Source organism: Magnolia sinica, chromosome 1, assembly GCF_029962835.1.
Source record: "Magnolia sinica isolate HGM2019 chromosome 1, MsV1, whole genome shotgun sequence".
NCBI classification, from domain to species: Eukaryota; Viridiplantae; Streptophyta; class Magnoliopsida; order Magnoliales; family Magnoliaceae; genus Magnolia; species Magnolia sinica.
Genome location: NC_080573.1, coordinates 108,432,325 through 108,455,639, shown reverse-complemented (window position 1 = coordinate 108,455,639; position 23,315 = coordinate 108,432,325). Strand labels below are relative to the sequence as shown.

Here is a 23,315-nt window from a genome sequence, read left to right as displayed (position 1 = left end):
TGAGAATCATTATCACCATTGATTCATGTGGTGTGGTCCACTTGGGCGTAGGATCTTCCTCATTTTTGGGTTTATATCCTAAAATGATACGAAAAACTGGATGGACGGTGTGGATAAGACCCATACATCACAGTGGCCAATCAAAGCTACTGCTCGTTCCCAGCTAGAGACAGGCAGTGGTAGGATGCAATTAGCTTACCTTTTTTAAGGGATGCGGTAAATACATATGAGATGTATCACACACGGTATGTCACGGGATTTATGGGGTCCATATTGATGTATATGTTTTATCCAGGACATCCATCCGTTTTCTAATATCATTTAAGGACATTATACGAAAAATTAAGAAGATCCAGATCTCAGGTGGACCACACCAGAAAAGGTAGTGAATGACCATTAAAAGTATTTTATAGGCCACAAAAATTTTGGTTTAAGCTAATATTTGTATATTCCCTTCATACAGTTCTGATTGACCTAATGAACAGGTTGGATGACAAATAAACATTAAGGATCTACTTAAAGTAGGCCTTGATATGTTTTTAATGGTGAACATTCAATAATCACTGTTTCATGTGGTGTGGTCCACCTTAATGTTTGGGAAAACGTATTAAAATTATCTGTAAAAACGAATGGACGGAGTGGATATACAACATATCATCAAAGGTGGGCCCTACAGTTAGGTTAACACGGGCTACGCAGTTACCCACATAACACCAAATCCACGCCCAGAAAGTGGATTCGGTGCGACTTGGCTGCACAAAATGGTGTGGCCCTTACGGTGGGGCCCACATAGATGTATGTATTGTATATCAATTCTGTCCATCCATTTGGAGAGATTATTTTATGTCATAATACAAATAATGGGTCGAATCCAAAGCTCAAGTGGACCCCACCACACAAAACAGCAGGGATTGAACTCTTACCATTGAAAACTTTGTGAGGGCCACAAAAGTTTTCGATTAAGCTGATATTTGTGTTTTACCTTGGCCCATATTTGTATGAACTTATAAATAGGTTGGATCTCAAATAAACATGATTGTGGACGCCATAGAAGTGGTTTCAATTTCCAACGGTGGGTGTCATTGGCCCCATTGTTATCTTTGGTAGAGTACACTTGAGCTTCTGATCGGCCTAATTCTTTGGCTCAGGAATGATCTATCCAAATGAATGGACGGTGTGGATACAACACATACGTAATGGCAAGGGCCATAGTCAGGTCCCACGCACATGTTGGTTCCGTGGCATAGCCGAGCGTGAAAACGGTGGTCATTGAATCTCCACTCTTTCCTCTCATGCGGCCCACTTGAGTTTTGTATCCACTTTATTTTTGGTCTCTTGTCCTAAAATGATATGGAAAACGGGATGGACGGCGTGGATTTTTCAGAAAAATCATGATGGCCCCACCTACTGTCTTGGCGCACGAACTTCCCATTAAAGGCCTTCGCATGAAATTGACTCCAACATGATTGCCTACACTGTACCAGTAAGTAGCTACTGGTGATGTATGTGTTTTATCTATGCCATCCATCCATTTTTTTCAAATCATTTTAGGGCATTAGCCCAAAAATGAGATAGATCAAAATCTCATGTGGAACACACTGAAGGAAACAGTAGTGATTGAAGGCTCACCATTAAAAACTTCACGAGGGCCACAAAAGTTTTGGATGAAGCTGATATTTGTGTTTTCCCTTCATCTAGGATTGTGTGACCTAATCAACAGGTTTGATGCAAAATAAACATTACAGTGGGCCCTACGAAGTTTTTAATGGTGAATGTTTAATCACCACTGTTTTCTCATGGTGTGGTCCACTTGAGATTCGGACCTGTTTCAATTTTGGCCACATGCCCTAAAATGAAAATTAAAAAAATAGATGGACCATATGAATAAAACATATATCATAGTGAGGCTCACAGAGCATTATCCAGTAGTTAGAGTAACCTTATGAACAAGTTGGATCTCAGATAAACATCATGGTGGGCCCTAGGAAGGTTTCAACGGTGGGTGTCACCGTCTCCACTGTTTTTTGTGGTGGGGTCTACTTAGTTGTGTTTTCATACATGTTTTGATACATTTATAAATGTTTTACATTATATTTGAATATAATTGACTAGGTTCGATCAAACAGCGAATGGCTTATGACCCTATACAAAGGAAACCTTTTGTGTGCACTTTTTTTCTGAGATTTTATGATTTAAAAGTGTGTATTAAAGTCTTTTTTAATCATCTCTGAAGTTTCATTGAAAAATTCAACCATTTTCCCAATGTTTCCCCATGTTTCCCAAAAAGTGCGATAAATTATGCGATACAAACGATATATCCCTTGCGATAACTGATACATATCTATATCCCAAGGGTGCAATACATTGCGCAATACCGATATTTCGAACACTGATCATAACAAACTGCGGTCAGCTGGAACATAATCGAGGTTGACTTGATAGTGTTCTTGATTGACAGAGAAATTGGCGTCTACTTTTATCTCGCTCATTCTGAACGTGGAAGGCTCAGAAGAGGGAGGCTAAGGGGTTGCTTGCCTATAAGTGAAGCCTTAATAAAATCTAAAGTGTTTGCGTTGTTTGTTTCTTGTTTGTATTTGGGTGTGCCTTTACACAAGTGAAGTCTTTACTCTAAAAACTTGGTGAATTGTTTCTCACCAAGTTTTTAGCCATTAAATCTTTAGCAACTAATGATCTTTTTTTCTCTATCTTTTTTACTTTAAGAAAAAAGTTATTAAAGTTTTTACCAAAAGCAACTCTTTCCACCATCCAAACCATGGCGTGTCGTAATGGCCGTTAAGTAAAGGTAATGGTGTCAACCGTTATACGTTACAGGGTCAGGCATAATGGCGGTTACAGACTTACAGAAAAAATGACCTATATCTACCCTGTAATGGTCAGTTGCGAAAAACATTATCTGTACCTGCTTCATAACGGCCGTAACGGTCTTTTTTTGAGTTTTTTTTAATTAAGAGACCATAATGGTTAGTAGAACTCGTATCCTAATAGTAACGATGGTTGCCGTCACAACCATCATTACCATTATGGCACACCTTGATCTAAACACAATTTTCTTACCTGCCAAGACCTTAAGAAATACTCAATCATAATAGACCGAAGCTCTTTACCCGTGAAAGAGTTCATTTGTGCGAAGAGATAACATAAGTGACAGTAGCTACGCCCAAATAACCCCTAATAGTACACTAATTCCCTAGAACCTCAAGGAAGAAGAACAGCATAGGCATACTATCTTGTCAGCAGAGTATTCCAAGCACCTCAAAGAAGAGGAGATTATGTATTGTGGTGGCAGAGATCAAAGGCAATATGGTTAAAAGAAGGTAATAAGAACACTTCTTTTTCCATAGCGTCGCTGGTGCGGGTGCAGGAAACAATTGGATAACTAGTCTAGTGGTAGATGGCCAAAGAATAGAAGAGAATGAACAAGTTTGTTCGACTATTGTGCAATTCAACTCCAAGTCATTAACTAGTGATAGGTGGAGGAGAACCTTGTAGGACAACTCGCCATTCAAATGTCTCTCGCACGCGGAAAGGGATTCTTTTGAGAAGCCAATGTCAGAAGTAGAAATTAACTGTGGTATAAAAACTTTGGTTAGAGATAACGCCCGGGGCCCGGATGGTTACCCTATGGCTTTCTATCAAATTTTTTGGAATGTGCTCAAGAGGGATGTAGTGGACTTTTGTTAAAGAGCTTTGTGACAAAGGACAACTCCCCAAAGGGATGGGGGCTTCATTCATCACTATTATTCCTACGAAAGGAGCAAAATCGCTTACAGATTTTCATCCCATCAACTTAATTGGTAACCCCTATAAGATTTTGGCAAAGATCCTTGCATCTAGATTCAGGTTAGTGTTATCTTTTGTCATCTCCAAGAACAAAGGAGCTTTTGTAGTGGATAGATAGAACTTATATAGTTCCTTGCTTGCCAATGAGTGTATAGATTTGAGAAACATGCAAGGCAAGAAAGGAGTGGTTTGCAAGTTGATTATCGAGAAGGCTTACGACCACATGGATTGGGAATTTCTTGAGTAAATGTTTAAAAGAATAGCGTACGGGAATAAATGGATTAACTAGATGCATGAATATGTCTCATCGGCCTGCTTTTCAATGTTGGCCAATGGTTCTCCAAAGGGCTTTTTTAAAGCGTTAAGGGGCTTAAGGCAAGGGGATCTGCTTTCACTTTTTTTCTTTCTAGTGGTAGCGGAAGCTTCGAGTAGAATGCTAGCGATGGGTCAAGAGGTGGGTCTTATCTCTGGTTTTAGAGGAGTACAAGAAGGGGCCTAGATATCTCATCTACAATTTGCGGACAACGCACTCTTATTTTTTGATGTAGAAATATCAATGGTGGATACTTTAAGGAAATTTTGAGGTGCTATGAAGAGGTGTCAAGGATACAAGTAAATGTCAGGAAAAGTGAGATGATAGGATTTGGGCTTTCCAAGAAGAAAGTAATCTACCTATGCAGATGTCTTAAGGTGTGGAATTGGGTCCATCCCTTCCATTTATTTGGGCCTCCCGTTGTGCTTAAGAAAACCAGCGAAAGATTTGTGGAGTACGGTGATTGAAAGGTTCAAGAGGAAGTTATCGAGGTGGAGGATCCACATTCGGTCGATAGCAAGACAAATCACTCTTATTAAATCGGCCCTCTAAAGTCCCACTCTATTTCATGTCTTTGTTTAAATGTTCGAAACCAAATTTGAATAGGCTAGAAAAGCTAAGGTAGGATTTCTTATGGCAAGGGGCTGAAGAAAAGCATAAATTCCACTTGCTAAAGTGGGAAGAAGTGTGCAAATTATTATCCAAAGGTGGTGCAGACATTAGAGTGTCGGATCAATGAATGTGGCACTACTAGGAAAGTGGCAGTGGAGATTTGGGTCCGAAGTGGGCAAGCTATTGAGAGAAGTTATTTCTTCAAGTATGGTGTCCCGAGGAGGGGGTGGGGGGTACATAAATCTTCATATTATCGAGCTTCGGGGATTTGGATGGCCATCAATACAGTAGCCTCTTTGTTTACGCCTAGTTTAATATTCTCCCTTGGAGACAGGAACCAAATCCATTTTTAGGAGGATTCTTGGTATGGGGATAGACCTTTGGAGGTGGAATTTCCATCCTTGGCAAGACTAGCTCCTATGAAGAATATATCAGTGGCCAATTATTTCTCCCCCACTAGTGGGGGCGGTGTGTGGTGCCCTCTGTGATAAAGGGACTTTTCTGAAAAGAAGGCGGTAGACTATGCTAACCTATTGGAGCGGCTTCATAATATCCACAGCTCCCCGACCTCTAAGGATTCCTTGGTTTGGAATGCTTCACCCTCCTGAAAATTCATGATTAAGTCTTTCTACAAGATGCTTTGGGGTTCATCGAATACAAGAAGACACGGATTCTTTCACACCTTTTGGTTCTACGATGCTCCCCCTAAGGTAGCATCTTTTGTTTGGTTGGTTGGGTGGAAGCGAATCCTAAACATAGATAATCTTCAGAAAAAGGTCTATGATTCTCCCTAATATTTGTCTATTGTGTAAGACCGACGTAGAAACAATTGATCACATCTTCATACATTGCTGCTTTGCGTGACAAGTGTGGATCACTCTCTTAGAGCTCTTTGGTGTCGATTGGGTTATGCCATAATCAATAGTCAAATTGCTATGGGTGTAGCATCGCATTTTACTAAGGATAAGGTATGACTTGGTGACTAATCATGCTAGCACTGCTTTGGAACATTTTTTTTTTTTTTTTGGCGTTTATGAAGTTTGTGGGCTGTAATTTCAATTGTACTATTTGCTGCTTTGATATTTGTCATGCAGCTTTTCAATAAAACGGACCTATTATCCTTTTTAAAAAATCAAGTTTATGACTCAGGAAATATATGGTCTATACAAGCCTTACAAAGACAAATTATATGCCATGGGCTACCGCCATAAGTAGAAGTTAATCTTAACACATGTGGGAATCAGGAACTTGTCCCCTGGTTGGTTCATGCCCCTCAGCAAGCGCTCAGGAGCAATACCCCTGAAGCAAATACACAAGGGCATTTTCAGTACGTAAAATTGAATTTTTTGGGGCTTCAATTCCAGTTTTATGCAACCAGAAAGTTCCACATGTAGTCATTCACCAGGGATAAGGTCCACTGTTTCTTTTTCTTTTTCTTTTTTCCGATTGATCATATTTCCAACCCCCAAATAACGCCTACGTATCAGACAATGCATCTTGCATAGTCCAGTGTTTGAACCATTTTTCACAAACCATAAGACCAAAAAAAAAAAAAAAGATGAAGAAGAAAGGCAATATTCATAGCAAGAAAAATCAAAAGAAATAGAATAAGAATCGTTACAAGCCCAAACCTGGAAATGAAAGCTGTTAAGGCAGCACCCAATCTGTCTGAAGAGTGGGACCATGCATCGCTGGAATTCCGCAGACTGCGTCAGCTCCAGAACTTCCTCCAACTCCCCAAGGAAAAGGACCTCCTTCTGACAGTTGGTGACAGGCCAATACTTCAACAACCCCCTTATCACCATCTCTGCCAGCTTGTAGTCCTTCTCGACAAACTGGGTTATGCAATATGAGAGCTGCTGGTGGTAGATGGTGACCGATTTTGGCTTGTGTAGCGGGATGAGCACCCGAGCCAGGAAGAGCTTGTGCTCCTCCTTCATTGGCAGGGAAAACCCATTGATGATGCTGCCAAGGATCTCCAGCAGCTCGGCAATCCCACTGTGGCGCTCAGTCTCAAAAATGAAGCGGTAGAAGATGTTGTTGATGGCCCTCCTGATGAATGGGCGGTGAACCATGAACTTCCCATAGATGCGGTGGAGGATGGTCTTGAGGTACTCACGCTCGCGGGGGTCCTCAGTATTGAAGAGGTCAAGCAGGCGGAGGACAAACGAGTGGTCAATGTAGCGTTTGGCGACCTTGGTGTCGGTGTCGGAAGAGATGATGTAGCGAAGGAGGAGCTCGTAGACGAGCTGGAGATGGGACCAGGCAGGATCAAGGTAGGGGTCATCATCGTCAGGGTCGGCGGAGGGGTTGGAGCCAGTGTTCTCGTGGGAGGCTGGTGGGAGGCAGCGGAAGATGTTGACAGATATGGAGTGGATGAGTTCCTCATGGACGGGGTCGGGAAGCTTGCTAGCGGCGCCAGACTGGACAAAGTCGACGAGCTCGACGAGGGTCTGGCGCTTGGCCTCCTTCTCGCGGGGGGAATTCAGGGTGTCAGAGAAGTCGAAGACGATGCGACAGAGGTTAAGCTTGCGAAGGAAGAGGGCCGGGCGGTCTGGGGCGGGGATGTCGCGGAAGAAGGGCAGGATCTCGACGATGTTGGAGGAGGCATCGAGGGGTGTGGCCCGGTCTGGGGCGGCGGCAGCAGCAGCCGAAGCGGCGGAGGGGGGTTCCTGGGAATTGGAGGCCGCGGCGCGAGAGGCGTGATTGACGGTGATGCCGGATGGGGTCGTAGGACCCACGCCCGGGTTGCGGTAGCCGGACGATCCGTACGGGTAGACGGCCGTCTCGATTGCGCCAGATTTCGAAGACCTGCGGGTCCCGCGCTTTATGATTTTGTTCAACATCTCTCTCTCTCTCTCTCTCTCTCTCTCTCTCTCTCTCTCTCTCTCTCTCTCTCGTAAATCAGAGCCCTAGATCCGAGCTCGTTTCAGATCTAGAAAGCGGAGGAAAAGGGAACTTGGATTTGGATCGGTGCGCCGGGAAATGGGAACGGTGGAGGAGGGAGAGAAGGCGGGAACCATGAGTGCGAGATTGGGAGGAAAATCGAGTTTTTTCTGCGTTGGATTCGAAGATTAGAGAATTGAGAGAGAGAGAGAGAGAGAGAGAGAGAGAGATTTTGGAGAGTGAAGATGAAGAGGAGATTGAGCGTAATTTTGATACCACGGCAAAGTGTGATGTATGATACACAGGCACTTAATAACTCAACGTAAACTGTTCACTTCATGTTTTCAGATGCAGATGGGTTATAAAACTTTAATTTTTTTAATTATTATGAATACTGTCCATGATTTACTAAAATTTTCTCGCTGAAATTTGAAGTGTTGATTTTGTCAAGTCTACCATCCATTAAACACAATATAATCGAGTCATTTAGGGCCTTCATTGTTGTACCCTATTTTTTACCCTTACTAAAATAATCAATTAGAAACTGAAGATGTTTGGAATGTTTTTTTTTCGGAAGTACAGTTGGCACTGAGTTAGATGGTATGCGTTATTTGATGATGGGGCACATTCAAGAAGCTTAATAGAGCGGAAAAGAATAGTTAAAGGACATAAAAAGATAGAATAATTTAAAAGACCTATGTGGTAATGATTCAATAGCCACCACCGTTGAAATAAAGAATAGAAACCCCTGAAAAAAAGCTACAATAGAGATCTATAAATAGCAAGAAGTCTAGCAAATCAAATGGTTTCATACCAATCTAATAAACCAAATAAATTTATCTTTCTTTATCATAGTTAAGCTCTATCCTAAGAATAACAATAATTTTTAGCTGTAATCCAAGTATATACTTTAGGGTTTGACTATTCCCGATACCAATACAATCACTTCATCTATTAGAAAGGCATTTTACAATTGTTCCATGTGATCGACTATTAAGTATATCCTTTTTCCTTGATTGTTTCCGCTTATAAGAGTTTTATACGAAAGGCAAAGTACAATTCATCTTTAGAGGAAGAAACCCACCATCTAACAATCACCTAATCTTTTTAATAACTATTTTGTGAGTGGTCGAACAAGTGATCGATCTTCTCAGGTCTCAGTCACATACGATATATCTACCTATCTTAGTGCTTGGGGTCATATTATTCAGTTTGAATTGAGCTGCACAAACAGTTATAGTGCACCTCGCGCATACTGCACATGACCAAAAACAAACCAAGAGCCAACATTCATGTATAGTTAAATTGTAATATAATATATCTAAATTTGGTTCCACTATATAAACAGCGTAATTTAAGTTATATATGCATCATGTGTATAGTTTTAGAGTGACTGTGTATCATGCATGAACTCTAGCATAATAATCTTGCCATGGTAAGCCGTTTCTCTGGTTGTGACGTGTCATGTGTAGGACATTTGAGCCATGCAAAATGTGAGCCATCGTTAAGATCATGTATCCAAAAATCTAATCCACTCATTAGGCAGGCAAACTTATAATTTGGGTCTAAACATCGGACTTTGTTGATTTTTTATCTAAGTGATGAGTGGATCTCTTTGAATTTGCATTGAAAGAGATCTCCATGTTAAGATCCACCTTTTTGACGGCTTGAATGTCTTTGTACATGTGAAGCACAAGCAGGAAAAAAACAGTGTGGCAATGTAAGCTTAGCATGCTCCAATCGTTTGGCACCATGGATTTGAGGGGACTTCAAACATTGTGTTTGACACCATAAATTAATTGAAGGTTTCAAATCTAGGGGATTTTAAATCACCTCAAAGAGGGAGTTTGAAATTCAAAGTGGAAGCAGGATTACATCTAAAATCCTTTTAAGAGTCACATGTGTAACATGTGTGTCACTAGGATATTAATCTATTGGGCACATGGGCCACCAATGATATCCCCAAAACAATCATATTATCAACTACATCACTAAAAGTACTTTAATAGGATGATCTGCGCCGTCCAAACATTGTTCATGTAAATCAATGGATAAAAACCGTTGGTTAGTCACTCAGATATGATCCTATGCTATGGCCCATCCAAGACTTGGAATTTCATCATTTTTGGCCAAAGTATATATTTCAACGGGCTTATTACAACCATTGTGTCAAACATTACATACTTACACTAATTAGGGATAAAGTTGATTCAATAATTAAATTCAAACCCCCTGTAAATACACTATGCATATCTACAATACATTGTAGGGGATTCTGAATTTAGGGTGCCAAACATGATTATAGGATTCCAAACCGAGGGTATTTCAAATATAGGGGATTTCTAATCCAGGCTTCAAATCCACGATGCCAAACAAGGCCTAAATACTTTTATGCATGCCATTTTGAGGAATTACAAGATGAGAGATTTAATACCCTGATTACTTATGAGTTATGACGCTTGGTACGCATGCACTCACAATTGTATATGAGGCATGGATTTGTTATTATTCAATCTAGACAATCCAGATGCATATCCGCACATATTGAATTATCAAGATTCGATCAAACATGAACAATTATGAATATTGTCTAGTGTGCCAAATTCACACTGATCAACTCAAATCGGTTGGAGGCTTGTGACTCCATGTGCCAAACTAACAAGATTAGGATCATAACTATGAAAGTTGATATAATTGTTTACCACCGATGTTACAATAACCAAGCAATTTAAGAAGGGGAGGGTTAGTCCTTCAAAATAAGAATTTTTTTTTGCCTTGTGCTAAAGTCTTTTCTTTCAACGACAATAGCATATCATGTTTCTCAATAAACTAATAATGAATAGGTAATATTAAAAATAAGACTAATAGCCAATTTCATTGATTAAAGAAAATGAACAGCATAATCAATGAAGTAAATTAAACAGAGAAATTAAAATAATTACATATGACTACCTGTATGGACAAAACAACTAAGGTGCACAGTTTGTTGAACATGACTAGTATGATCTGGCAAGTAAGAACTTTGTGATCGATGGAATCTGATGGCGAAAGTCATGGATATTTAAATTACTCATAAGGCATACTACATCGATGGCATTGGACAATAGCATATATAAACTAAACTAATGACTCTCGACTTACTGTAGCATGGCTGAATAAAAGTGTAATATTAAGCTAAGAAGCTAAAACTAAGATAAGTAGTGATGCGCGGTAAATATTGATTAGTTGTGTGTGGCAAGTGCCTATAGCTCTTTTCAAGTGTTGCTTTTATAGGCTTAGAGAGTCAGGGGCCGTGCCAGGGTTTCCTTGTTGATCCTCGAATGTGTCGGCTATGTCTTATTAAGATTCGAATTCTTTATATTATTGTTATTTGAATTGAATCTAATTTTGGATGGAATCTTTTTTTTTAAATCTTTCTAATCCTATGTGGTCTTCATGAAAGTATCAATCATCTCTGAAAAATTTTCCTTTTTGGCAATTGCGTGAGACAACCTTACCGTAAGTATACTAGATTGCAGAATATCCAACATCGGTGGGACTTTAAGTAACTTCTTATGCACGATGCAGGTCATATGTGCCACTCACGTGATTGCCACGTCCTTCATGCAGTGTCTCTTATCTTGACTACATATGTGCGTAAGGCTTTAAACTGTTCTACTTTTAGCAAGCTACGTGTCACCGAAGAGTATGGATTAGAGATTTCTCGGGGCGCGAGTATGATTTGCTCGTTGTCGTTCGTATGTGAGTGTAGACACGTATGTAGACACTGAGGATCCCGCTCGACTTGCTTTTCCATGGGTTGCCTCGCTCAAGGGCTTTCTTGGGGGTTAAGAGGGTGTTACATTTGACCAGAGTTGCCACTAACCAATTATTTTGATCCTGCAGTCGGTTAGACACTATAGAAACGCTTAGGATTGAAATCCGGAGATTCTTAACCCTAAGATGACTCATGAGTTTGTGTTCCAGAGATTCTGAGTAAGGGACCATAGTTATAAAGAGGGAAGATGTTAGGTATCCACTTTGCCCTTACAGATGTACGGTATTTACTTCACAAGATATGACTAATTTTTTAGGAATAGGATTAGTTCTCACACAAAAGATTGAAATATAATGCAATGATAATGATGGTTAGTTGATCTGAATTTATGATGGGCAGAATCAGATTATATCGACATATGTTAGAATTGACCGAGTGCAGGGTGCAAAATATGTAGAAATGGGATGCGTAGGATGCTTAACGCCATATTAATGCTTATGATAAAATGACAGCTAATTGGTTAAGGTTTTTGGTGGGCCAATTTCGATTATATTGACAAGTTGCATAGCATACGTCCGCCAGTTAGATATGAGAAAATGATGGGATGTAATGTAATGATGATATATATATATATATATATATATATATATATATATATATATATATATATATATATATATATATATATATGATAAAACAGTAGCTAAGGTTTCTGGTGTGCTAGCTTCAATTATATTGGCAAGCCACAGAGCATACGCTCGCTAATTAAATACAAGAAAACGATGGAATGCAATGTAATGCTGATGTATGAAAAGAAAGAGGGTTAAGAAGAAAATGAGTGTCGCATAATGCTAATGTTCTAATTTTATCGAAGTTTGAATGATTAGATGGACAGTAATATCGCAAGACTAGATTGAGTGACTTGGGTTAGGACTTAGTGTAATACCCCGGTTCTCGAAACCCGAGTATAGTGCTCGTTTTTTGAAAACTCGAGTGTTAACCTGGAATTTAAAGTTTGAATTTAGACAATCTTATCATCAATCAGAGTTAGCAGCAATTATTAGTGGAGTAAACCATGCATTGAGTAAAAGTTTTTCCATTAATAACCAAATCCAAATGTAGTGCCAATATAAGACATATATAACCTAAGTACCAAAAGTACACTAAACAAAATGAAAGTCTATAGCCTAATGATGAAGCTTAATATGTCTAACTGGGACCTTGTATAACTCATCAACTGCTCGATCTATTCCAGCAATTAAGTGAACCGCATTGGCTCGCTCTACACCTGCATCAACTAATATGTTTTGATAGCATTAATGGCTATTGGAGTGAGGAATATCATCTAAGATTACACACTCATCATTCATAATCTAGTATAGTTCGCAAAACATAGAAAGAGATATATTAAACAATGAAATTCAAAATCATGATCATACACTCATAAATATAGCCAACCAACATAATTTCATCATTAGGAAAAACATGGTAGAAATCACAATACAAACTAATATGTTCATATAGTTAGATAATCAACATACGATCTTCTATTGCACCCAGAAATCACATTGTATATGAACTCCGCGAGATGACTAAAAAATCAACAAGTGAACTTCCGCTTCACCTGAAAATCATATAGAACTCTACACGGTGTGACTATAAAATCAACAAATGAACTTCCGCTTCACCCAAGAATCATATGAACTTTTCAAGGTGATTAAAAAATTAACAAGTGAACTTCTGCTTCACCCGAAAATTACAATACAAGTGAACTCCACAAAGATTAATAGAAAATCAACATTCAAACCTCTGCTTCACCCATAAATTACATTGTACGTGAACTCTACAAGGTAACTAGAAAATTAGTAAATGAACTTCAGCTTCACCCAAAAATCACAATACAATTGAACTCCATACGATGAAGAGAGAATCAACATGTGAAGTCCGACATCACTCGGAAATCATATGAACTCTACAATGTGACTAGAAAATCAATAAATGAACTTCAACTTCACTCGAAAAATCATATGGAACTTCATATAATGACCTAAAAATCAGCAAGTTTATACAAATTAAACCATCAAACCTTGAAAGGGTAAATATTCCATCAAAGCCACATAGGGCAATGTCACGTCTCGAAAAAATCCGTACAAAGACCCAAGTACCACCTCAGGCAAAAATTACCCAGGACCAAAACCTTTAGAAAATTAGGTTAATGTTAGCAAGTGTTAAACTAGAGTGCTTATGAAATTAGTACTAATCACTTTAAATATGATCTGCAAGACCCAAAACGTGCAGAATCATTGACGCTACATTACCCTGAAATTTAGAATCCATCCTTAAACCCCGGTTGCTCTCGGGAGCATCCTGAAACTCCGTATCGGACCTAAACCGCACGTCGAAAGTCCAATTACCCCGAAACTATACGGATATGATCGCATTACTGGACTTAACAACCCCTTCAAAAATCAAGTCCTAACTGTGTCTAGAAATGCACAACTTAAGCCCGGAACGAAGAGTATGAGAAACGTGAAAATATTTAGAAATAAAAATTCGAATTTAAGTAATTTGAGTTGTGTCGCTTGTGGGCCAAATATAAGGATTCAAACCGTCAGAATCTGACCCAAATACACCCTCGATCAGGAGAAATGTCCCACACATGTTGACGTACTTGTCACCCTGATCGAGTGGCCGTGATCGTTGAACTGAAACTGGTCCGCCACGGCTGATCTGTAAAACCGATTGGAACGAAAACTCAACCTGACCTAGATCCATGGTCAAGGAGTTTAAGTCCGACCGCACGTGGAAAAGGGGCCACCAGAAGTGCTCCGTTGGATCGGAATGGTCCGTATTTGGATATAACCTAAGTATACCTTGGCCCTAGGGCCATTCCCATCAAACCTGGGCCTATATAAGGGCCTTAAACCCTCTCCCTCTCACCCCATACGAATTTGATAAAACCCTAGGAGAGAGCGAAGAGAAAAGAGAAGGGAAAAGAGAGAAAGTGAGAGTGAGAGTTGGAGATTCTTCCTTGGATTCGATCCCGCTATTCCACGCACTCAACCGCTACTCCTGTATCGCTATATAGGCGATTCTGATTCCGTTCTTAGGTAAGAAAACCTAACCCTAATCTGTTTTAGGGTTTCATATAGTGTAAGTTATGAAATAGCTAACCTAATTTATGTTATAGGTTGTCAATCTGCCGTAGACAAAGACTTAACATTAAAACTGAGTTCGTTACAAGTTTACTGGCGAAAGGTGCGGACTATAAACGTATAGGTTATGGTTTTTAAGGCTTTCAATGTCGGTTAATGGTTTATTACTGATATGGGTGCTATTTCACATGCCAAATGCGATGTTTGTTTCGCGTTTCTGATATATATGAACTATATTGAGTTTAGTGTATTCCATGTATACGTAGAAAGTATCGTATACGTACGAAATTTAGACATGTGTTTGCCATGATTAATTATCATGTGTTTATGCTAGTTGTATGTGTAACAACTCCTTGGTGAAAGGATTTGCCCTAATACGTGCTATAACCAACATACATCATGTAGGTCGGGATATGTAGTCTAAGTGTTTGTAGAAATGTCTGAATGATCGGCATGTAGTAAATTGTACTTTATATGGGCGTTGAGAAGAGATTCTCAACTACCTTAATGATGTGTATGATTTCCTCCATGTAACTTACATTCTTTGTCTATTTTACTTAGATGTGTGAATTCATGTTTAAGTTGAAATCCATCAAATGCTCATGTGCTAATATGATTGGAATTGTTGATCCATTACTGTTCTGATTAGCTTGTATGATTATCTGTTATAATTGAATGTGTTTGGGACTATGGAATAATCTAGGCAATTGGTAACGGGCATTCATTAGGTGGCTGAGGTTGTTTCGCCACATAGGACTTGATCGATGAATCCGAGCCGTACTTGGGATGTCGGCAGTGGTTAGGCCACACGGAGTGTTTACGCACTTCATGTCGATTAACTCAACGTGCGCTCGTATTAATCGAGCTCGTCAAGTAACCCGATTGACCCGATGTATGTTCACCATGTATAGACACTATTGCTTGAATCTAAGGTACCAAACTCACCAGTGAAAACCCTTTTAAACCTTGGTACCTTGGTACCTTGATCCGCTAAGACTCATGAGCCGGGCATGGTGGTATGGGACACTGTGGTCGAGCTGTTGGCCTACGCTGGGGTGACGAGCCTCCCCGTAGTGACCAGTGAGCAACCCAGACTCGTAAGTTGAATACGGTGGTATGAGACACTGTATATGAGCTATCGGCCTACACTGATAAGGTGACGAGCCCTTTGTAGTGACCTTGAGCATACACTAAGACTGCGTAAAGGCGACGAGCCCTTACGTAGCAACAAGAGTACACTAGGCCTGTACTGATAAGGTGACGAGCCCTTTGTAGCGACCTAGAATCGTATCATCGTATGAGATTTACTAAGACTGACGACCCTAGAATGGATCATTGTTTTGGAATTGATATAAGGGAGGTACCTTAGCTTCCCAATCCTGCTGTATGAAAGAGACTAATAATAAACTCGGTAATCATGCTCATTTCATCGCACTGCATATGCCCCGGGTTGAAGAGCACAGAGGGAAGAAAGCATGCCGCGACCATAAGATGGTATCGCACGAGGGAGTGTAGGTGAGGGTTTGCATCATGCTTACATTTCATCCTTGCATTAATAAGAGTGTCTAGGAATGTCTGATATGTCTGCTTTATCATTACTGCTTGATTGAATTGATAACATGTTAACCTTTGCTTTATTGTTCCACTGAGTTGATCACTCACTCCCACGTTCTGGGACGGTGTTTTGAATACTCATCAGACTCTGTCTTAGTTGTAGATGACGATGCAACTCAGGAGGCGGAGCCCGATTACTATGATGATCAGGATGAGTTCTCATATATGCAATTCTCCGGTGGTTTCGCTTAGGCCACCCGGATCAACGGGGCTACAGGGTTTATTTTTGTAGTTGAACTATTTTGAACTATTACATGTATATGGTGACTCGGTGATGTATTTATACTCTGGAGACCGATCATGATCTTTTTGGTTCATACACGTCTATATACATTTTCCAGTCTTCCGCTTGCATTATATGAATTGATCTGGAGTATGAATTACTGTTTTGGTATAATCTCACTCATGATTAATGCACTAACACAGACAACATTTAATCATCATTAAATATGTTGCATAAGTGATGCGTTGGAACTCGGGAGTTAGACTTTTACTCGACACCCGATTTTCAGGGTGTTATAGGCAAATATCCGAAGATCAAAGCCACATAGGGAAAATATCTAATCAAAGCCAAACAAGGCAAATGTCCAATCAAAGCCACATATGGCAAATGGTCCGTCAACGGATGTGATAAATATGGGTTATCCGCATAGGCTCAAATGATCCGCAGATGGTAAGTCAATGATAAATTCCATTCAATCTATTATAAATATACACTAGTTCGAAGACCTCCAAAATATCATCAAATAATCATAAGTGGCAGGCATCTAATTGATTAAAAAAATTTGTAACTTAAGATAACATGTGGCAATCAAATTATTCATGCTTACTGGAATTAAAAAGACATGTCAATTATTCAATTCAAGAGATAGTTGCGCAACAGATTATCATATTCATATAGTGAGACAAGTAGATCAATCAAGTAACTCAGGAGATATTAAATGTAAAAGATTAAAACATTATATATATCAAGATTAACAAATTTAAGTGGAAAGCTTAAAGGGGGAGTCCTCACCTTAGGATATGAGTTCACATCTCCACGGGATTTGAAGGTGTGAAGTAGCTTGAATCAAGTTCCTCCTTATATTATACAATTTTTCCAATATATATTATTAAAACTGACCAATCTAGTTGATAATAATTTCTAATTTAAATAATTTAGTTGAACTTACCCAATTGAATTGACCCAATCTAGACTCGGTTGCTCGTCTTAATTTGAACCAACTCAACCCGAACTTGATTTAGTTTTGTCTGGAACTCGACTCATCGAGTTGACTTGCTGAGTCTGTTCAACAAAACTTCTTCTTCCTCATTCATCTCTCTCTCTCTCTCTCTCTCTCTCTCTCTCTCTCTCTCTCTCCTTCTAACTTACCTAGCTAGGGGCTGGATTCAGCTCGAACTCGGTGAGATTAACCGAGTTAGCTCGGTGATGACCCGGCTAATGCAACCTCCTTCTTATCCATATCTTCTTCTCTCTCTTTCCTTTTTTTTTCCTTTTTTTTTTTCCATTTTGCAATGTCTAGCCCCAAACCTAACTTAACCAAGATGACTTGACTTGAACTCGAACCGAACTCAACCGTCCGAATCTCCTCAACTCGACAACAAGTTGACTCACTCCCTCTCTCTCTCTTTTCCTACTCTCTTTCACTCTCTCATTCCCTTTTCTCCTCTTCTTCTCCCTTCCTTTCTTCTTCATCTCTCAGGTAGGTCCAGTAAGAGTTCTAAACTCACCTGACTCAACAACGAGTAGAGGTAGCTTAACTCGATAACAACCCATGATCCGATTCGGTAGTGCGGACTCGGTGCAACACCACACGGCTCCCTCTCTCTATCTTTCTCGTTATCTCTCTCTCTCTCTCTCCCTCTTTTCTCCTTTCTCTGTTCTTCTCTACATGACCATCAGCTCGACCCAACTCGTGACTCGGTCCGAGTCTACCCAATGCGACAAGGCAACAACCCTCCTTTTCTCTTCTCTATCTTCGTCCTCTTCCTCTTTTCTTCGTACTTCTCTCTCTCTCTCTCTCCCCCCCTCTCTCTCTAGACTTTCACAAAGTCTGGACTCGCCCAGACTTGGCCCTAGAACATGGAGTGATTGGCTCCAACAAACTCGGTAGCATGACGAGTATGGCACGAAGACACGCCTCTCACTATCTCTCTCCTTTCTACTTACTTCCTTCTCTCTTTTCTTCCTTCTCCTATGACCCACATAGAGCCCAGACAGCCCATAACTCACTAACTCAAGCTCGCAACTCAGGCGAGTCACTTGGTGCGACACAAACAACAGTGCTCTCTTCTCTCTAACATTCTACTCTTGACAAGAGAAAACCTAAAAGGAGGCCCTTTTATAAGGCTCTCTGACTTTCTTCTAGATGGTTCACGATCAACTAACTGTTGGATTAGTTACGGCTAATTCGAGTGTAACTCGACACGTCTCTTGATGAAATCCCATCTGTCATGGCCCATTTTCTCTACATGGTTGGATTTTATTGTTGCAGATCGTCAACTGGCGCTATGGGCCACCGGATGGATAATTTTGATTAGAAGATGGGGCCCACTAGAAGGTGCTGGGTTTTTGGGTAGAACAGGGAAGATAATGGCCATGATCATGGCGGATCATCTGTCAATGGTTGATCTTATGATCAATATCGTATGGATGGTGTGGATAGGTCCCATGATCATTGTGAGACCCATCGTTTGGACAGTCGTGATCAAAATTCTAGTGGTTAGATTTTGGGTTGTTGCGTCATTTCTATGGTTTGCAAGATTCTCCCTCAGATGCAGACAAACCTCCTTGCTGCACAGGGTTGGATGACCAAGATCATCATAAAGGAGCTTTTAGAGCCAACGAATGGCAGAGATTTCTCCATAAAGCCAAAATGGAAAGATGCTTTCTGCATTCTCCTCTCAGCCTAACAAAGCCCTAAAACAGCTGGGTTGTGAGTCTAGGATTCGTAGAGGTGGACGGCTAGGATGGGAGAACCTCTGACATAGCAGGGAGAAACAAAAGTTTCCATTTTCAGAAACTGTCACACACGCAACTCCCTTTCGTGCTGGTAGTCGTGCGCATGCACACATGCGACAATGTGGGAAACCAAGCAGGGCTTGCTCGAATCAATACTTGAATTAGATGAGAGGTTTAGATCACCCATATGATTGATCATGGTGGGCTACGACTGTTGCAAATGGTCACACGTACCCTAAGTGTGGGGTCCACAGAGACATTTTGGGTGAAATCCACTCAAACCATTCGATTCATCGACCTATGTAAGGCCATGAGTCCTAGAATGAGGTTGATCTAAAACTCTAGTGGACCATACCAAGTGATTTTTGGGTTTTATTTGTGGAATTCTGTCGATCGGACGATCAAATCATATTTAGATCTGATATTTAGGTTTCTTATGGATTCCTAGTCAATTATAGAGGGAATTTAATGGTTGGTTAAGTATTGATTAGTTAGCTTATATGGTTTAGGTATAGTTTGATCATTAGGTTGTTAAGAACACGATGAACAGTGGATCTGATGATCCAGAGTTTAACGTTGATAATGGACGGTTTGATTTGTTTATCAACGGGATAAAAATCTTAAAATTAGGTTTCTTAGATAGTGTGCTGGTTCATTTAAAAATCAACGGATGGATGGATCGATCCATGGCTGAAGACTACTCTCAACGGTCATATTTAGGCTAGAATGAATGTAAATGTTTAGATAGATTGGGTTTGTGTTTATACTAAGTTTGGTCATCATGGTAACACCCGAGTATTGAAAGGTACGGGGTGTTACACTTAGGCACTCGGGATACTCATATCCTTGCTAGGTTAGGCTAGACTAGGGCTGGTGTAATGCCTCAATTTTCGTAACCTGAGTTTGGTATTCATCTTCCCAAAACCCAAGTGTTAACCTTTAAAGGTAACCCAAATTTCACACACACACACACACACACACACATATATTTCTTTTTCAAGCGCTAACATTGCGGAAGAGAAACAATTCAAGCATAAAAGAAAGTTTGTATATAACTTTAGAGTATATGAGTGGCTGCTCATAGGGCTTATACAAACCAATGTCTCAATACCAACAAATATACGAAATAAACAATTTATCATATAAAGAGAATAAAATACTACTAGACTTGAATTGCAAGATCGCATTGTTTCTCTTGGGGCAAATATGACCAAACATCCTTAAAATTTGTATCCTGCTCCTCATCAGTCTGAACACGAGTATCATTCAAATCACCTACACCATCTGTACAGTTGTATATTCAAAAAAATGAGTGGGTAGCTCAGTGCGAATTTTCCTCAAGATTGCGCACCACATCATTAGTTAAGTATATTACAAATAAGAAAACATACAAAATAATCCACGACACGATTGTTTCGACAAGAAATGAAGGTATTTTATTTAGGGGAGATCTTATTCAATAATAATAAAGAAAGAATAAGAGAACAATCATCATAAAATATTTTATTGATTCTGGAATTCATTTACATCCTTATGTTTCCCTTAATTCTGGAATAAGGTAAATAATTATGAAATACAATAGTCGAATCTATTTAAATGTTGATTTCGACAACATTTCAATTCATGATATGATCTTTTGACTGTAGAAGCTGTAGTGCGGGAAAGATATATCCTTATGAGTCTTTTTTATCTCTTTTTTATCCTTTAAAGAATCTTTTCTTTTCAAATGATCAATTGAACTCTTGAAAGAGTCACATAAACATTATTTGTGGAGGATAAGAGTTCATTGTGCGTCGTGCAATGATCTCCAGATAATTCATTGCACGGACACCCTATTACATACCACGCAATAGGTATTCTTCAATACCTTGTGAATTCTTGAGAAATATTTGTTATGCTGGCTTCCAGAGTCTTCGAATATCTCTAATGAAAAGAAGTGAGGAGTATTTATAGGCAACCACACCTGTGATTCCCTTCTTTTGCGCAACACTTCTTTGTTAAGTGGGAGGTGAGTCCCATTGTGCGACGCGCAATGGACCATTATCACATCACATTGCGTGATCATACTTTTCCTTTGTGCGCCGCGCAATGGATTATCATATTTTACTCTGTTGCGTACCGCGCAACCAAAGTATATTGGTTCCCAATCATCTTCTTTAATTTTTGCTCCAACAATGATCTTATTTAAATGCATGGATGCATAAATGCACATCAACTCGAGATGCTCATCTAGTTAGCTTTTGAGCAAAACTCGTGAGGGGGGCAAAAACCCACATGCAAGTGGCCAATCACCAACGAAAATATATCAAGCACGTGAGTAGTGACTAGCTCACATAAAATGGGTCGATTGTCGGTGGTCTGGGAGCTAGTAAAACATACCACGACAAAAGATATGTGCTACAACATTCAGAATTAGCCACCCGTCATCGCTCGTATTCCATTAATGTATGATTAACTCAACTGTTATTATTCTAATTGCAAACATCCATATTAAGAAAGCTTAAAAGTCACTATGGAGGGCTCGTCACCGAGCATAAGTCAACAACTCAAGCATAGTGTTCGATACCACCATCCTTGGCTTATGAGACTCCAATACTAAGATGTTTAATGACAACTTCTTCACCTAATGGCCAATTATAGTTCAACTAATGGAACTTATCATCGCGAGGTTATATGAAAATGATCCATCAAGCCACATAGGGCAAATATTTCATCAAAGCCATATATGGCAAATATTTTATCAAAGCCACATATGACAAATATTCAATCAAAGCCACATAAGGCAAATAATCCATCAAAGGACGCAGTAAAAAAAAGGATTATCCCCAAAAGCCACACAGGTACAAATGATCCACAAGATGGTAAGTCCACAATAAAATTCCATTTAATCCATTGGGTAAAAATGGCATGTAGTTCGAGGGTTCATTATAAATACAATCAAAAGTTACATCCCAATTCTAGATATACATATATAAGTGGAGTTTTTCACTAATTGATATGGCAATTCAAGATTCATAAACAATCCACAAGTATGAGAAGACATTCATGTGTAACATGTACGTGTTTATACAAGATAAATGTTGAGCATATAATTTGAAGATCTATCCCAATAACAACACAAGTAATCATTATATAAGGATATTAATTATCAGTCAAGAATTTAAAATGGAAACCATCGCTTAAACTAACATGAAAGTGGAAAGCCCAAGGGAAAAGGTCATCACCTTATGAGTCGAATCGCCTACTAGATTACTAGGAAGTGCATGCGCCCTTAGAATCGAACCTTACCTTGAATTGTAAAATTGTATTATTAGATTCATGTTCTACACACTATTTATGATTAAGATTATAACATAGGATTTGGATTACTTAGATTTAGGGTTTTATCCTAGAGTTTAGTTCTAGGCTTAGATTTTAGGATTTGAATGCTAATTGATGTAAAATTGATCACAATATTAGTAATATTAATAATTATAAAATCACCATTAACATTAACGATATAACTAATATTGCTAACATGATAATATTAATCATTATGATAGTAATAAATCGTATGGTCTACTATCGATGATAATATTTTAGAGTGATAAATAAAATACTAATATTTAATAATTATAATTTTGTTTATAATAATTAATATTAGGATAAATAATCTAATAAAGGCTAATCATATATAATATTAATGATCATGATAATAATAGTAGTAATAATGATAATAGTAAATTCAAACAAATCTAGTTTGGGAAGAAAATGTTGACTCACCTTAGTCAACTTGATAGCTCAACCCGATGACTCGACTTGGTCTTGATTCGGACCTGATTGACCTAAATGGAAAGAGATTAGAACCCCACGCTAACAACTAAGTAGCTAGACTGAAACAACCCCAAAATGGCCTGGAACTTGGCAGAACCCAACTCAGTTATGAGTCGACTCAGCTCTAAACTCAACAAGTCGCTGAGTCAACCCAACTACTCCCCCCCACTCTCACTCTCCTCCTTTTTTCCTTTCTTCTTTTCTTTTGAACGAACCAGCTCCCCCTGACTCACCTTGTTGACTAGACAACGAGTCAGTAACTCAGTTCGATCTTCTCTCTCTCAACTCTCATTCTCCTCCTCCTCTCTCTTCTTCCTTCTCTTCATTTTCGTCAAGTCCAACAAGCTTTGGACTCAATTTAACTGAGTCCGAGTGAGTTAGTGACTTAGCTCGAGTCAGGCA

At 39.3% G+C, this 23,315-nt stretch overlaps 1 protein-coding gene across 1 annotated transcript in view; it reads right to left on the bottom strand.

Moving 5' to 3' along the window:
• Positions 1-7,914, bottom strand: part of LOC131253458 (serine/threonine protein phosphatase 2A 57 kDa regulatory subunit B' beta isoform-like) — a 31,089-nt gene extending 23,175 nt beyond the window's left edge. Inside the window, exon 1 of the mRNA XM_058254453.1 lies at positions 6,358-7,914. Coding sequence (XP_058110436.1) covers positions 6,358-7,572 — 1,215 coding nt within the window. The 5' untranslated portion in view covers positions 7,573-7,914. The remainder of the gene's footprint in view (positions 1-6,357) is intronic.
• Between the last annotated feature and the right edge of the window lie 15,401 nt (positions 7,915-23,315).